This window comes from Dendropsophus ebraccatus, chromosome 11, assembly GCF_027789765.1.
Source record: "Dendropsophus ebraccatus isolate aDenEbr1 chromosome 11, aDenEbr1.pat, whole genome shotgun sequence".
NCBI classification, from domain to species: Eukaryota; Metazoa; Chordata; class Amphibia; order Anura; family Hylidae; genus Dendropsophus; species Dendropsophus ebraccatus.
Window position 1 is genome coordinate 33,988,891 of NC_091464.1, and position 18,104 is coordinate 34,006,994.

At 45.7% G+C, this 18,104-nt stretch overlaps 2 protein-coding genes across 8 annotated transcripts in view; both read left to right on the forward strand.

Annotated features, from left to right (window-relative positions):
- Nucleotides 1-2,394: 2,394 nt before the first annotated feature.
- The window catches only part of DHRSX (dehydrogenase/reductase X-linked), a 199,697-nt gene continuing 183,987 nt past the window's right edge, over nucleotides 2,395-18,104 (forward strand). Inside the window, exon 1 of the mRNA XM_069945360.1 lies at nucleotides 2,395-2,537. Within this exon, the coding sequence (XP_069801461.1) occupies nucleotides 2,438-2,537 (100 nt within the window). The 5' untranslated portion in view covers nucleotides 2,395-2,437. The remainder of the gene's footprint in view (nucleotides 2,538-18,104) is intronic.
- ZBED1 (zinc finger BED-type containing 1) lies at nucleotides 2,451-17,711 on the forward strand. Of its 7 annotated transcripts, none has more exons than XM_069945356.1 (3): nucleotides 5,940-5,976; nucleotides 7,879-7,956; nucleotides 13,569-17,711. In XM_069945356.1, the coding sequence occupies exon 3, from the start codon at nucleotides 13,622-13,624 to the stop codon at nucleotides 15,701-15,703; it is 2,082 nt and encodes a 693-aa protein (XP_069801457.1). In that variant the 5' UTR covers nucleotides 5,940-5,976; nucleotides 7,879-7,956; nucleotides 13,569-13,621; the 3' UTR covers nucleotides 15,704-17,711. The 7 variants fall into 7 exon arrangements, with proteins under 7 accessions (XP_069801454.1, XP_069801453.1, XP_069801456.1 ...); XM_069945357.1 differs by having other exon boundaries at nucleotides 13,572-17,711; XM_069945353.1 differs by lacking the exons at nucleotides 5,940-5,976; nucleotides 7,879-7,956 and adding an exon at nucleotides 2,451-2,537 and having other exon boundaries at nucleotides 13,572-17,711.

Sequence of the window (18,104 nt, forward strand, 5' to 3'; positions counted from 1 at the left end):
AGACCATAAACCATCCTATATCACCGATGAAAATTTTTTTTGTTAAAAAGTACTTCAATCACTAAATAAGAGTGCATAATAACCATTGCATGAATAAATAAGTTATGCAACTACAAATACACAACAAGGTTAAAACATCTGCAGGTGACTATCCCCTATAGATGTGACTATACCCTATAGAGGTGACTATCCCCTATAGAGGTCACTATCCCCCATAGAGGTGACTATCCCCCATAGAGGTGACTATCCCCCATAGAGGAGACATCTGCAGGTGACTATCCCCTATAGAGGTGACATCTGCAGGTGACTATCCCCCATAGAGGTGACTATCCCCTATAGAGGTGACTATCCCCCATAGAGGTGACTATCCCCTATAGAGGTGACTATCCCCTATAGAGGTGACTATCCCCCATAGAGGTGACTATCCCCCATAGAGGTGACTATCCCCTATAGAGGTGACTATCCCCCATAGAGGTGACTATCCCCCATAGAGGTGACATCTGCAGGTGACTATCCCCTATAGAGGTGACATCTGCAGGTGACTATGCCCCATAGAGGTGACTATCCCACATAGAGGTGACTATCCCCCATAGAGGTGACTATCCCCTATAGTGGTGACTATCCCCCATAGAGGTGACTATCCCCTATAGAGGTGACTATCCCCTATAGAGGTCACTATCCCCCATAGAGGTGACTATCCCCCATAGAGGAGACATCTGCAGGTGACTATCCCCTATAGAGGTGACATCTGCAGGTGACTATCCCCCATAGAGATGACTATCCCCTATAGAGGTGACTATCCCCCATAGAGGTGACTATCCCCTATAGAGGTGACTATCCCCCATAGAGGTGACTATCCCCCATAGAGGTGACTATCCCCTATAGAGGTCACTATCCCCCATAGAGGTGACTATCCCCCATAGAGGTGACTATCCCCCATAGAGGTGACATCTGCAGGTGACTATCCCCTATAGAGGTGACATCTGCAGGTGACTATGCCCCATAGAGGTGACTATCCCACATAGAGGTGACTATCCCCCATAGAGGTGACTATCCCCTATAGTGGTGACTATCCCCCATAGAGGTGACTATCCCCCATAGAGGTGACTATCCCCTATAGAGGTGACTATCCCCCATAGAGGTGACATCTGCAGGTGACTATCCCCTATAGAGGTGACATCTGCAGGTGACTATGCCCCATAGAGGTGACTATCCCACATAGAGGTGACTATCCCCCATAGAGGTGACTATCCCCTATAGTGGTGACTATCCCCCATAGAGGTGACTATCCCCTATAGAGGTGACTATCCCCCATAGAGGTGACTATCCCCCATAGAGGTGACTATCCCCTATAGTGGTGACTATCCCCCATAGAGGTGACTATCCCCTATATAGAGGTGACTATCCCCTATAGTGGTGACTATCCCCCATAGAGGTGACTATCCCCCATAGAGGTGACTATCCCCTATATAGAGGTGACTATCCCCTATATAGAGGTGACTATCCCCTATAGTGGTGACTATCCCCCATAGAGGTGACTATCCCCCATAGTGGTGACTATCCCCCATAGAGGTGACTATCCCCCATAGAGGTGACTATCCCCTATATAGATGTGACTATCCCCTATATAGAGGTGACTATCCCCCATAGAGGTGACTATCCCCCATAGAGGTGACTATCCCCTATATAGAGGTGACTATCCCCTATAGTGGTGACTATCCCCCATAGAGGTGACTATCCCCTATATAGAGGTGACTATCCCCCATAGAGGTGACTATCCCCCATAGAGGTGACTATCCCCTATATAGATGTGACTATCCCCTATATAGAGGTGACTATCCCCCATAGAGGTGACTATCCCCTATATAGAGGTGACTATCCCCTATAGTGGTGACTATCCCCTATAGTGGTGACTATCCCCTATATAGAGGTGACTATCCCCTATAGAGGTGACTATCCCCCATAGAGGTGACTATCCCCTATAGAGGTGACTATCCCCCATAGAGGTGACTATCCCCTATAGAGGTGACTATCCCCCATAGAGGTGACTATCCCCCATAGAGGTGACATCTGCAGGTGACTATCCCCTATAGAGGTGACATCTGCAGGTGACTATGCCCCATAGAGGTGACTATCCCACATAGAGGTGACTATCCCCCATAGAGGTGACTATCCCCTATAGTGGTGACTATCCCCCATAGAGGTGACTATCCCCTATAGAGGTGACTATCCCCCATAGAGGTGACTATCCCCCATAGAGGTGACTATCCCCCATAGAGGTGACTATCCCCCATAGAGGTGACTATCCCCCATAGAGGTGACTGTCAGGACAGGGGCTGCCCTCTCACCCCGGGCGGTGGCGGGTGTTCCCGGGGGTGTGACTATCACAGCACAGACTACTACCCGCCCCATCCCCGGCTCCGACACATCCGCAGCCATGTGGCCTGTGCGCCTCATCGTGCCGGTGCTCCGGAATTATTATATCGCGATCAGAGTCGTCCTGCAGCAGCTGCTCGGCCGCTCCTTCCTCCTACCAGGTCAGACTCGGGCGACAAGCCCGCCGCTCTGTATCTATCACTGTGTTGTCTATGATCTATAACTCGTAGATCATAAATGTCGCATATCGTCCATGTCGTGACGTCATCGCCCTTCGCATGGCGGCTACTCGGGCAGTCGAGATATGACGTTCATTATATCGCGATATCTCGCTGACCCTGTTGTGGAGAGCGGGGGCTGTGTCCAATCGTCTGCGACATAGAGTCGTCAGAGCGCGGGGATAGAGTGACGAGAGGCGCGCACGTCGGGACAGGTTTGTAGCCCACCATTGTGCTTGTACGGAGATGCGACAGACGACTGTGAGGGGGTAGACGGGCGCACGACAGCGGAGAGAGCGGGGAGCGTGCGATAGAAGGGGCGGAAATAGCGCGACCTTCAGCCCTCCTCGGGACAGCACGTGGTACGCACGGCCGCCGGGGGAGGAGGGGGTACGTGAGGGGCGCCCCCCGCCGGTGCCTCCCTGTGCGCCCCCCATGTGTCGGCCTCCGTGTACCCCCCAGTCCTGGGCCTGTCTGCTGCTATACACGGCCGGCAGTGGCCGTCAGGCTCTTCTCCATATACCGCTCCCAGCAGCGGCCACAGTTCACACTTATCCTTAGGATTTGTACTGTTTCCGGTAAATCTGCGTCTCCACGTCACCAGAGCAGGATGGTCAGTTATTATATGGCCCCCAGCAGGCGCACAGGACAGAGCAGGTTGGTCAGTTATTATATGGCCCCCAGCAGGCGCACAGGGCAGAGCAGGATGGTCAGTTATTATATGGCCCCCAGCAGGCGCACAGGGCAGAGCAGGATGGTCAGTTATTATATGGCCCCCAGCAGGCGCACAGGGATGAGCAGGATGGTCAGTTATTATATGGCCCCCAGCAGGCGCACAGGAATGAGCAGGATGGTCAGTTATTATATGGCCCCCAGCAGGCGCACAGGGCAGAGCAGGATGGTCAGTTATTATATGGCCCCCAGCAGGCGCACAGGGCAGAGCAGGATGGTCAGTTATTATATGGCCCCCAGCAGGCGCACAGGGTAGTCAGTTATTATATGGCCCCCAGCAAGTGCACAGGGTAGTCAGTTATTATATGGCCCCCAGCAGGTGCACAGGGTAGTCAGTTATTATATGGCCCCCAGCAGGTGCACAGGGTAGTCAGTTATTATATGCCCCCCAGCAGGTGCACAGGGTAGTCAGTTATTGTATGGCCCCCAGCAGGTGCACAGGGTAGTCAGTTATTATATGGCCCCCAGCAAGTGCACAGGGTAGTCAGTTATTATATGCCCCCCAGCAGGTGCACAGGGTAGTCAGTTATTATATGCCCCCCAGCAGGTGCACAGGGTAGTCAGTTATTATATGCCCCCCAGCAGGTGCACAGGGTAGTCAGTTATTGTATGGCCCCCAGCAGGCGCACAGGGCAGAGCAGGATGGTCAGTTAGGATATGGCCCCCAGGGCAGTTGTCTATCACACAGGCTGCTGTGTATATTGTGGTCCTGCCATCTCCTGAGTGTAGACTATCAGGTGCATCAAAGACGCCATGGCATATCACATGGTGGGCTCCTAATCCAGCGCAGCCACCTACCGGTTACCTCTGTAAACGATAGTGAATATGGCAGACACACCTTTTTAAAATGTGTTCAGCATGGCGTAAAGGAGGAGAAAAGTATGTAAGTGCACTTTGGTAACAAACTGGCATCAATTCAATGTTAAGGGAGAAGTCCGGCAGGGGAATTATTTTGGGCCGAGGTAACATAATAAAGAAGGTATATAGAAGGTGGCCGTGCATCACTGCGTCCCACTCCTAGACCTTGCCAGCAGTATTCCTAGCTCCCCTGCAGCTACGTCACGACCCGGCTGATAGATGCCCTGCACAGCCAGTCAGTGACATGGGTGGGACACCGCTGCAGTGACCGATAGGCTGAGTGGGCTAAATCACACCCGTTTGTGACTTGTCAGCCAAGTCGTGACATACCCGGAAGCCGGGAGAAGATGACGTCCAGCGGGGTACGGAAGCCCGGGCATGCGGCATAGCGTGGGCGCAGGGGCTGGTTAGTGTACTGTCTTTATAATGTTCCTCCCCCATCCCCTGCGGGTAATGATTTTTTTCCCCTACCGGACTTTTCCCTTAAATCTTTCCAATAGACTTTTATTGGTAAAACGGAAAAAGCGCATACAGGTGTGCCTCACCTATGGCTGTACAGATGTACACTTACGGGACCTTTGTCTGTACAGATGTACGCCTGTGCCTCACCTATGGCCGTACAGACGTACGCCTGTGCCTCACCTGTGGCCGTACAGATGTACGCCTGTGCCTCACCTGTGGCCGTACAGACTTACGCCTGTGCCTCACCTGTGGCCATACAGACGTACGCCTGTGCCTCACCTGTGGCCGTACAGACGTACGCCTGTGCCTCACCTGTGGCCGTACAGACGTACGCCTGTGCCTCACCTGTGGCCGTACAGACGTACGCCTGTGCCTCACCTGTGGCCGTACAGACGTACGCCTGTGCCTCACCTGTGGCTGTAGGATGGAATAGTGCAGCATACGGCACATAATGGTCCTTTTAGACGGAACGATTATCGTTCGAATTTGCACCATAACGATCGCATTTGAGCGATAATCGTTCCGTGTAAACACAGCAAACGATCAAGCGACGAGCGAGAAATCGTTCATTTTGAGCTTTCAACATGTTCTCAAATCGTCGTTGATCGCAAAAAATTCGCAGATCGTTCCGTGTCAACAATTTGACCTATGTGTGAAATAGGCTTAAGCGATCACAAAATGATTTCTCTGTACGAAGTATCGTCCCGTCTAAACGCTGATCGTTATATAAAACACATCATTCATGCAAAATCGTTAATCATGCGATCGGTCGAATTATCGCTCCGTCTAAAAGGACCTTTAGTGTTCTTCTGAATACATATATACCCTATGTAAACATTTTTTAACATTAGTTAGTGGGTAACATCAAGCTTTATGTTTCCATAACCATATGTTTATATTTGTTTGATATAACCATATGTTTATAGTTATACATTTTATTTATTTATTTATATATATATATATATATATATATATATATATATATATATATATATACACACACACACATATGTGTCAGATACTAAAAGTTGTCCTTTTATTCAAATTTTTTTTTAATTTCTTTATTTTTATTTCACTTTTTTTGTACATTGCCATCTTGCCTGAGCTGTTTTTAGTCACATGCTTTACAGCAAGACTCATGGACATGGAATACAGTCTGTCTGCTTGACATAATTGTTAAACACTACTGAGTGTATTCTGTGACCTTTGAAGTGGTCATTCCACAGGGAGCTGCTATTGTCTTATACTGGTGGTGTATATCCACTGGTGTCACATGATGCTGTACAGACTACTTTACTGCTGCCTCCTCTTATCACCACATACAGAACAGGTTAGTTTAAGCCACAGTTAAGACTGAGTGATATGGCAAAAAATAAAATGTATTTATTTTAACATTGTGCCCCCCTATAAGCAGTTATGGCCAATTTTTGCCCCTAAATAGTATTCAGGCAGCCTTGTGCCTGCATATAGTAGACAATCCCTCCTCTGTGCCCCCATATCATATAGGAGGTCTTCTCTGGGCATCCATATAGTAGTTAGGCATCTATGTAGGTAGACACGCCATCCAGCTGTTAGCCCACCCTGTAAATTATATTCCTCACGCACCCCCTGTGAGGAATATACCCCCCCCCCATGTAGGTATCGCCCCCTTTGTAAAATAACAAACACACATACCTGGCTTCTGGACAGTCTCAGCCTTCTCTTCTGGCCTGCGACCACAAAAGAGTCCAGCTGCTTAAAGGGGTTATCCAGCGCTACAAAAACATGGCCACTTTTCCCCCTACTTTTGTTTCCCGTTCAGGTGCGGTTTGCAATTAAAGGACAATTCCCACGGGACCCGGAAAAAAAAACACAGACACCATATTCACCATCCCTCCGGTGACAGTCTCCACTCGATTCGCCCGTCGTCCGCGTCTCTGTCACCTCTTGCCCCCGTCCTGCGATGTCTCTCACTTCCGGGTCCATGGGAGAGAAAAGGCTGCCAGTGCAGTGGGGGAAGGGGGCCAGACCGGTTATTTAAACACATTACAAAGTTATATAACTTTGTAATGTGTGTTAAATAAGCCAAAAATTTACTTTAATGGAACTGAGTTTCAAAACCCCACCCAAGCTGGACACAAGAGTGGGGCAAAAGTGGTCATGTTTTTGTAGCGCTGGATAACCCCTTTAACCCCGTGTGTGTGCTGCAGCATGTGACACAAAGTTCACATGATGCAAAACAGAAAGGGTTAAAGAGCAGATAATCCCACTCATAATTCTCCTTGCGGACAACCTCAGACCACTGTTCTCAGGCTATCGGTGCAGGAGCAGAGAGGCATCCGTCTACCCTTTAACCCTTTTTTGTGTTGCAGCGTGTAAGGTATCACCCAGCCCTAGCCCCAGTGGTGAGAATGAGAACTGCAACATTTCAGGATTATTTTATAGTATAGTAAAAAAAAAAAAAACACCAACAATTCTAAAAAAAATACACGATAAGTTATTTTCTAATGACACTTTCCCTTTGAGCTGCTGCTGTTCTGGGGTGCAGTTTTAAAGGAATTATCCAGGATAAAAAAAAAATACAGCTACTTTTGTCCAGAAACTGCTCCACTCTTGTTCTCAGGTTGCGTTTGGTATTACAAATCTACATTTACTTCAGTGGAGCCGAGCTGCAATACTACATAAGCAGCTTAAGGACAATGGCGGGGCTGTTTCAGGACAAAGAGAGTTCTGTTGGATATAAACAAACAACTGAAATCTGCATCATGAAATACACAGCAGATTAAAGGTGTTGTACAGAGAGCAAAAATGAAGGCCTTCTCCTCTTCGCTTGCTTCCACTTGGCGCTTTGCTCCCAGGTTGCCACTGTTAACAACCTCTGACAACTCACTATGACGGGTCACTTTAACCTTTCCTGGTGTCCGTCAGGGGTTCCTTCTTGCTCGGTTTACTTTTGACAGCAAGGATGGCATTGCATGCAGCAGTGTTCCGGTAGTCAATTCATATAGTGTTGCTAATGGAGTCTCATAGGCTTATGCAAACAGAGCCCAAGGGGTTAAGGGTGGAGCTGTGGTAGAAGGTGTCGCTATTAAGACATTAGTTGTGAACAACCTTCTATTAAGCACCAGGACGTGTCGCTGCTTCTGTTGAGACAGTAGAGAGGGTTGACAGTCCTAAAATCTTTTTGTGGTGTGTGAATTTTTGATATGGAAAGTTGTAGGCTCTGCCGCTATTTTCCTATTCTCATTATCAGAGGAAGTCATTGGGATTACTGTCAGCACGGCCAGACCCCATGTGATCACCGTGATGGCGTCTATCTGCTGGCATACAGGTAACACAAGCTCATTGCATAGCTTTGTGTAATCTAGGTGTTTATCATATAAAGTATATATCACATTTATTTATATGGAGAGAAGGACATATACAATCACTTGGATGTTACTTGGGCGCCTGGTTGGAAGACTTTCACCAGTTTCATAAACCTCATGCTATTTTTTACTCCGTATTCTTCCATATTTGCATCCGCAATTGCATCCGTTTTTCGTCAAATGTGAAAAGTCCTAGTTTGTACAGATTCGAACCGTGTTTTTTTAAGGATGTGACATCCGTAAAAAATACGGATCCCATAGACTTCTATTAGTAATCTGTGCCGCAATCACAGTCAGCACTAGGACATGTCCTTTTTTTTTTGTATGGAATGGATTACGGATCAAAAGTATGGTCACATGCTTCTCCATGTCAGCCATCTTATGGACAGAAACGCCACAGAGCAGGGCAGCCCAGCCTGGAGGAGGGGAGTCTGATTTAAGCTCTATGAGGTGCACAGGGAGCTGCTGTCAGTATATACAATGAGTACACAGGGAGCTGCTGTCAGTATATACAATGAGTACACAGGGAGCTGCTGTCAGTATATACAGTGAGTACACAGGGAGCTGCAGTCAGTATATACAGTGAGTACACAGGGAGCTGCTGTCAGTTTATACAGTGAGTACACAGGGAGCTGCAGTCAGTATATACAGTGAAATACGGACAAAAAGAGAAAATAGCGCTGCACCTCACACTTATGGCTGATACTAATGCTTCTCAGCTACAATTAAAAAACCAACTCCAGGATGTTGGTATATAATTTGATCAAACCATATTGCCCCATGTACCAACGTGCAGGTCTCCCGGCTCACATGGGTATATACAGTGAGTACACAGAGAGCTGCTGTTAGTATATACAGTGAGTACACAAAGAGCTGCTGTCAGTATATACAGTGAGTACACAGAGAGCTGCTGTTAGTATATACAGTGAGTACACAAAGAGCTGCTGTCAGTATATACAGTGAGTACACAGGGAGCTGCTGTTAGTATATACAGTGAGTACACAAAGAGCTGCTGTCAGTATATACAGTGAGTACACAGAGAACTGCTGTCAGTATATACAGTGAGTACACAGGGAGCTGCTGTCAGCATATACAGTGAGTACACAGGGAGCTGCTGTTAGTATATACAGTGAGTACACAAAGCTGCTGTCAGTATATACATTGAGTACACAGAGAACTGCTGTCAGTATATACAGTGAGTACACAGGGAGCTGCTGTCAGCATAAACAGTGAGTACACAGGGAGCTGCTGTTAGTATATACAGTGAGTACACAAAGAGCTGCTGTCAGTATATACAGTGAGTACACAGAGAGCTGCTGTTAGTATATACAGTGAGTACACAAAGAGCTGCTGTCAGTATATACAGTGAGTACACAGGGAGCTGCTGTTAGTATATACAGTGAGTACACAAAGAGCTGCTGTCAGTATATACAGTGAGTACACAGAGAACTGCTGTCAGTATATACAGTGAGTACACAGGGAGCTGCTGTCAGCATATACAGTGAGTACACAGGGAGCTGCTGTCAGCATATACAGTGAGTACACAGGGAGCTGCTGTTAGTATATACAGTGAGTACACAAAGCTGCTGTCAGTATATACAGTGAGTACACAGAGAACTGCTGTCAGTATATACAGTGAGTACACAGGGAGCTGCTGTCAGCATATACAGTGAGTACACAGGGAGCTGCTGTCAGTATATACAGTGAGTACACAAAGAGCTGCTGTCAGTATATACAGTGAGTACACAGAGAGCTGCTGTCAGTATATACAGTGAGTACACAGGGAGCTGCTGTCAGTATATACAGTGAGTACACAGAGAACTGCAGTCAGTATATACAGTGAGTACACAGGGAGCTGCTGTCAGTATATACAGTGAGTACACAGAGAGCTGCTGTTAGTATATACAGTGAGTACACAGGGAGTTGCTGTCAGTATATACAGTGAGTACACAGGGAGCTGCTGTTAGTATATACAGTGAGTACACAAAGAGCTGCTGTCAGTATATACAGTGAGTACACAGGGAGCTGCAGTCAGTATATACAGTGAGTACACAGGGAGCTGCAGTCAGTATATACAGTGAGTACACAGGGAGCTGCAGTCAGTATATACAGTGAGTACACAGGGAGCTGCTGTCAGTATATACAGTGAGTACACAGGGAGCTGCTGTCAGTATATACAGTGAGTACACAGGGAGCTGCTGTCAGTATATACAGTGAGTACACAGAGAACTGCAGTCAGTATATACAGTGAGTACACAGGGAGCTGCTGTCAGTATATACAGTGAGTACACAAAGAGCTGCTGTCAGTATATACAGTGAGTACACAGGGAGCTGCAGTCAGTATATACAGTGAGTACACAGGGAGCTGCAGTCAGTATATACAGTGAGTACACAGGGAGCTGCAGTCAGTATATACAGTGAGTACACAGGGAGCTGCAGTCAGTATATACAGTGAGTACACAGGGAGCTGCTGTCAGTATATACAGTGAGTACACAGGGAGCTGCTGTCAGTATATACAGTGAGTACACTTGCTAATACTGTACACTCAACTATTTTACTACAGAGTGGCCAACCCCTTTAATTCTTCACTTTTTGCATAAATTGTCCCAGTCGAGAGGAGGATCTACTACATACAGTATGTGTCCGGAATTGGAATGTGTGATGGAAACAATACAAAACCTGGTTATCGGAGCGGATATTAGGTCACCATGGTGGTTGTAATGTTTAGTTTTGATTCAGGTGTGAACCTAAAGTCCATATTAGTCCTGGTAATAGAAATGGAAAAGAAGAGGCTGCTCAATCCAGTAAAGCCAGCAGGATGTTTGTCGTATTGATCATCCGTATACATAGGTGAAGCTGTGAACATGGACGATCAATAAAGGAATAATCCTTGGGATGCTGCAAACTTTCCTTTTCCTCTTGTCTTGTAGAATGTATTTGAGGAGGGGGTCCCCTTCCACATGATGACCTATATGTTTGGCATTGACCTTGTAACATTGTGGGCACTGAGATAAATACAGGGACTCCCCTGCTCACCCCATTATGACACATGGATTGTCCCTGTGGTGTACTGTCATTCTGCCATGCCTCAGCCTATAGATTTTGTAGGTGGTGTTCCTGTGCCTTTAGAGCTAATAGTTCCAGAGTCTTTATATCCTAACAAGCAGTGCAGGATAATTTAAAGGGAACCAATCACGCAGAATATGCCCCTAATGATAAGGAAACGTGCTGGTACATCACCCAGCACGCTTCCCAAACATCCCCCTGTACCCTCTGTGCCCTCCTTGATTACACCATAATCTTACTTTTCCGAAGTCCAGCGCTGTATGGTAATTGGCTCTAAGTAGTCACGGTGGGCTGAATTAGTCACGGTCTGGGCAGTTTCGAGTGCTCTAATCACGTCCAGAGGGACGTGATTCAAAGACCTGCGCTCCGCTGATGTCACACCTGGCCTGCGTTAAATATCGGCGACGTCTTCGGCACGCCACGCATGCGCAGTATGGCAGGAGAAGACGCTGATGCACTGCGCATGCGCGGCTTGCTGAAGACGTTGCAACGCCGCTGACATGGAATGCAAGCCGGAGGTGACGCCATCGGAGGGCAGGTCTTTCAATCACGCCCCTCTGGGCGTGATTAGAGCACTCAAAACCGCCCAGGACCGTGCCTAGCTACGCCCAGGACCGTGACTAGTTCAGCCCACCGTGACTACTTAGAGCTAATTACCATACAGCGCGGGACTTCGGAAAAGTAAGATTACGGTGTAATCAAGGAGGGTACAGAGGGTACAGGGGCATGTTTGGGAAGCGTGCTGGGTAATGTACCAGCACGTTTCCTTATCATTAGGGGCATATTCTGCGTGATTGGTTCCCTTTAACCCCTTTATTACCGGGTCTGAACGGCCTTAAAGGGGTTGTCCGGCGATAAAAAATTATTCACAGAATAACACACATTACAAAGTTATACAACTTTGTAATGTATGTTATGTCTGTGAATGGCCCCCTTCCCCGTGTTTCCCCCCACCCACGCTAGACCCGGAAGTGTGGTGCATTATACTCACCGCATATCGTGTCGTCCACGGTCTCCGATCGTCAGCAGTGACGTCTTCTTCGGGAGCTTGGCGGATCTTCCCGAGTGCCGGCCACCCTCTGCAGCGTCATCCGAAGCTCAGCCGCGATTGGCTGAGCATAACTGTGCTCAGCCAATCGCGGCTGAGCGGCTGATGACGCGGCCACGTCATCAGCTGCTCAGCCGCGATTGGCTGAGCACAGTTATGCTCAGCCAATCGCGGCTGAGCTTCGGATGACGCTGCAGAGGGCGGCCGGCACTCGGGAAGATCCGCTGGCCTCCCGAAGAAGACGTCACTGGTGACGATCGGAGACCGTGGTCGGCACGCGACAGGTAATGTATAGCGCACCACACTTCCGGGTACACGGGTGGGGGTGGTGGGACACGGGGAAGGGGGCCATTCACAGACATAACATACATTACAAAGTTGTATAACTTTGTAATGTGTGTTATTCTGTGAATAATTTTTTATCGCCGGACAACCCCTTTAATGATCAGGAGCATTTTTACATTGTTTCACCTTTGCGTTTTAGTAGCCAAAGCTTTTTATTTTTTACATTGACATGGCTGTACAAGGTCTTGTTTTATGCAACAGATATTTTTGTTGCAGTTTTAGGAGTACATATAAATTACTCTGTATTTAATGTTATTCTTTTATGTTGACTATACTTAAATTCTGTAACTTAAAGGGAACCAATCAGCACAATTGGGCTGATTAAGTTCCCAGCAGTGCCTATGATGTTGTTAGGAGACCCCTTTTTTGGTAACTTCATATCCCAGCAAAATGTCTATTAATGCGGCAGTCTCGGCAAGGAGAAAGGTGGGAACTAGTTATCTGGGTGGTGTTTAGCCCGTAACTAGTCACGGCTCTCTGCCTGTCAGCGTGCTCTGCCGGGGTCATTGATAGGCAAAGAGACATGCAGACCGTCGCTACACAAATTGGGATCTTTCAACATCTCCCGGTCTGAGCGGTCGGTAATCGGCCAAGTAAGGAGCATAATTGTTTAGTGTTAGTTGCACTGGTGGGTATAAGAGACATACCTTCATCCTCGGGGCCTGTTCACACTGGGGAGCTATCAGCAGGTCAGATTCGTCTAACCTGCCGGTTTCCCTTTAAGTGTTCCCTAATTGTGCAGGCTTATTAAAAAAACACACTAACTGCAGTTTCCATAGAGTCACTGTGATCAAAGAGTTAAAAGCTATAATTGGAGGGTTTAATAATTATACTAAACGTGTCCTCAGCCCCCCCCCCCCCCCACACACACATTTATTATTGCATTGGGGGCTATAGAGATGTGTGTTTATACACATATATATACAGTGGTGCCTTGGATTACGAGCATAATTCCGTCCAGGACAGTTTGTAATCCAAATCCATTAGCATTGTTTGTAGCATCCATCGGTGAAACCGTGTGTAAGCAGTACAACTATATCATATCTTATTTGTAGCATATAAAGTATTCCTTGTGATAATTTTTTGCTTCCTCATTTTTGTCTTCCTGCCTTTAGCAGATACTCATTGATGAGTGAAGTCTTAACGGAAGACTGGCGCTTGCAACATAATGGAGGTTAAAAACAATGAAGTCATACCGTCTGACCTTAAGCTTGTTGCACATCCCAGAGCAAAGAGTAAAGTATGGAAATATTTTGGGTTTGACACAAACGCTGAGGGATGCATCATGCAGTGGAAGAAGATCTATTGCCGCATTTGTATGGCTCAGATCGCATATTCTGGGAACACTTCCAATCTTTCTTACCACCTTGAGAAGAATCACCCCGATGAGTTTTGTGAATTTGTGAAAAGCAACACAGAGCAAATGAGAGAAGCATTCGCCACCGCTTTCTCAAAGCTTAAGCCGGAAACATCTCAACAAGTTGTCCAGGAAACTTTAATAATGAAGAACAGTCATACATTTGACAAGAAACAGCTTGAGCTATCGTCCGCCGTAGTCAATCTGATATGTGATGGTATGTTTCCTGCCTCCATACTGGATGAGCCTACTTTTAAATCTCTTCTAAAAACTCTAGATCCTAGGTATGAAGTCCCCAGCCGGAAATACATTTGCAGCAGGTTGTTGCCGGAGAAGTACCACACTGTAAGAGATCTCATACTGAAAGAGTTGGTAGACGTTTTGTGGTGTGGCATTTCCACTGATATGTGGAAAAGTGAAAGCCAAAACAGGTCGTATGTAACTCTTTTTGTCCACTTTTTGACTACTAGTATTTCTCATTCTTTTACCATTGGCTCCCGTTGTTTGAAAACCCTTGAAGTACCTGAGGAAAACAAAGCAGAAGCAATTACTAGAGTACTGTATGAAACCTTTATTGAGTGGGGGATCAGCACTAAAGTGTTCGGGGCTACCACTGACTATAGTAAAGACATTATTAAGGCCTGCTCTCTCCTGGATATTCCGATAGACATGCCTTGTGTGGGTCAGACTTTTAATAAGGGGATACACCAAGCATTTCAACTCCCAAAACTCTCAGGACTTCTTTTACGGTGTCGAAAGTTAGTGGAATATTTTCAGCAGTCAACAGTTGCCATGTACATGCTTTGTGAGAAACAAAAACAGCAAAACTTGCTTTCTTGCATGCTCATAAGTGACCGTGTTTCGTGGTGGGGCAGCACACTTGCAATGTTACAGCGCCTTAAGGAACAGCAGTTTACCATAGCCAGTGTTTTGGTTGAGGATAGTAATAACCATCATCTCATGCTAGAAGCTAATGAGTGGAATACAATAGAAGGCCTTGTTGATCTCCTGCAACCTTTTAAACAAGTTGTAGAAATGTTGTCGATGTCCAAATATCCCACTATAAGTATGGTAAAACCTCTTCTTCATATGCTACTTAACACATCATTGAATATCAAAGACACGGACCTAAAGGAAATCAGCATGGCCAAGGAAGTGATTGCCAAAGTTTTGTCAACTACATATCAGCAGTCACCAGAAATAGATATGTTCCTAAATGTCGCAACCTTTCTGGATCCCAGGTACAAAAGACTACCCTTCTTGTCTGCATTTGAACGTTCTCAGGTTGAAAATCGTGTCATTGAAGAAGCGAAGACCCTGCTGGACAGAAGTAAGGAAATTTCAAGATCTGAGGATAAAGTATTTACAATTCCTGAGGAGCCTCCAATGAAAAAACTAGCGGTGTCATCTACTCCTCCTCCTTCAAGCAGCATCAACAATATGCTAGCTGAAATTTTCTGCCAGTCTGGACCTTCTGAAGACCAAGAAGAATGCCACGCGCAAGTGGTTGAGGAGTTGAGCAATTTTAAATCCCAAAAAGTTCTTGGACTAAATGAGGATCCATTAAAATGGTGGTCTGATCGTATGGCGTTATTTCCTCTTCTACCAAAGGTTCTCCAAAAATATTGGTGCATTGCTCCCACAAGAGTCTTCCCCGAACGTCTCTTTAGTTCATCAATGAATTTTGTAAATGCAAAGAGAAATAGGTTACCCCCTGCTCACGTGGATGAACAAGTTTTTTTGTATGAAAATGCACGAAATCCTTTAGAAGCGGAGCCAGAAGACGACGACGAAGGAGACTGGGGCTTGCAACAAGAACAGTTTTTTAATTTCAGTGACTCAGTAGCTGTAGGAAATAATTTCTTCTCCATTAGGGATAGTGGGTTCATTTAATATTTGCCCTGGTGGTGTAGTTTTAATTTAATGAGATGTATGTATATATTTTGTAAGCTATGTTGTCTAATGGGCTAGAAAAAAAAAGGTCTTCTCTATTCAGAATGAAAGTAGGAGGGAGCTTTATTTTTAATGGTTTGACAAGTTTTAGACACTAAATTGACTGCCTTGACATCACAGATATAATATAAATTATAATATAATTATTATTATTATTTTTTTTTAACACGATCATTTGTCGTCTTAGCATGTTCCAGATTTCAAACAATATAGTTGACCTTAGCATTAGGATTAAAGATGAGCGAGTTTACAGTATAAACGAAGCGCTTCATTAGCTCGGCAGTCGGGTTATCAGCCTGCTGCCTTTGAACTCTGTGCAGCTCCGCTCTGGGTGTGTGGAAAAGCTGGATCTAGTTCTAGAAAACTTCTCCCAGTTTCCCAGGACAGGATCCAACTGTTCTAGGCACCCGGACCATAGCGGCTCAGCGTTCAAAGGCAGCAGGATGATTAGCCGAATTAACAAAGGGATTCGCTTCGTTTATAATGTAAATTCGCTTATCTCTAATTAGGAAAATGGATTTCATTTCATTGTTTTAAATGTATTTTTATTTAATTTAGTCTGATCAAACAATACATTCTTATCATGTTAATTTTATTGCTAGGTTTGGATTTATTGATAAAATCTCTCAACACCTTAATATGGATTTCTAATTTTAAATACTTGAATTTCCCTTAAAATATCCAATCTGGATGAGCTTTTCTTACACCTGAATTATGTCTCTATTATCCCTCTCAGAAATTTAGAGGTAGATTGACCTCTGGGTGTTACTATTCCCTTTGTCATTAGGGTGGGTCCCTACACAGACTCTCCCTTTCAGCATTAATTGTATACTGTCATGGCACATGGGGACACAACTCTAAATGGTAACGCCCAGTTGTCAATTTATAAATTTCTTTCCTATTTAGATGGTGACCAAAGTAAAAAAAAAAAAAATGTAAACTTTTTTTTTTTTTATCAAATCAACAGGTGTAAAAAAATTATATAAATATGTAAATTACTTCTGTTTAAAATCTAAAGTCTTCAGCTGCTATATGTCCGGGAAGGGGAGAGGATTTCTATGGCGATTTGTTACTGCTATGCACAGTTACTACTAAGGACAGAGGTGTCAGCAAAGAGCACTGTGTTAGGGTATTATTACATTGTTACTGATGTCCTTGCAGCCCTTGCTTTTACTTTATACATTACCTGTCCAGGCTGCAGGGCTCCTCTTGCGCTCTGCTTCTCCCAGGGTCCCGTGCACTCCAGCTTCAGTGTGGCCACTCAGCCAATCACTGGCCACAGTGATCCCGTCCAGTGATTGGCTGAGCAGCCTGTCAGCTCAGACAGGCCACTGTGAAGCTGGAGCGCGTGGGACCCGGGGAGAAGACCGCAAGAGGAGCCCTGCAGCCTGGACAGGTAATGTATATGGACAGTCGCCGGCCATGCACGGCCATTACACGTAGCGATGCGCGGTCGGCGCCCAACAGTCATAGGTTCAAGCCTATATCAATGATCAGCCGATGATCGTTGTATTTATTACACGGAGCGATAATCGGCCGAATCAGGCCAATTATCGTTCCGTGTAATAGTACCCTTAGACTGGAACATAATCTGCACTTTTTGCAGGACACACAGCAGCTGATAAGTACTGAAAGGTGTGAGGTTTTTTAAAAAGTGATTTACTAATCTTTATAACTTTCTGACACCAATTGATTTGAAAAAAATTAAGATAAATAAAGCTTTTCATCTGAGTATTCCTTTCAAACTCTGCAGTTGATTCCCTAAATGAAAAAAATAGCTCTGTAGTGTTAAGTAATAACATCCTACTGTATCCAGAACAGGCAAACAAGCCATTTGTGTAAGGAATAGAGATGAGCGAACCGGGTTCGGGTTCAAGTCCACCCGAACGATCAGCATTTGATGAGCTGGGGCTGCTGAACTTGGATAAAGCTCTAAGGTTGTCTGGAAAACATGGATACAGCCAATGACTATATCCATGTTTTCCACATAGCCTTAGGGCTTTATCTAACTTCAGCAGCCACCGCTAATCAAATGCCAAAAGTTGGGGTTCGGATGGACTCGAGCATGCTTGAGGTTCGCTCGTCTCTAGTAAGGAACTATGGGCCAGGCTTATCAATTTATCTGAAACAAAAATGTGTTTTGATTTTGTCTTGCAGCTCATTTTAAGAAGTGAAAGCTGATCTGTGATCCTTACATCAGTACGTCAGGCACATTACGTCAGGCACATTTTTGTCTCAGACAGATTAGTAAATCTAGGCCTACTTAGGGTTTCATACCATACAGGCAGATCTTCACAGTAGCTGTAGACAAATAACTTAAAAAAAAAATAATAATTATTAG

Excerpts from the sequence above, each read along its gene's own strand:
- ZBED1 (XM_069945353.1), top strand. The coding sequence starts at position 13,622 with ATGGAGGTTAAAAACAATGAAGTCATACCGTCTGACCTTAAGCTTGTT.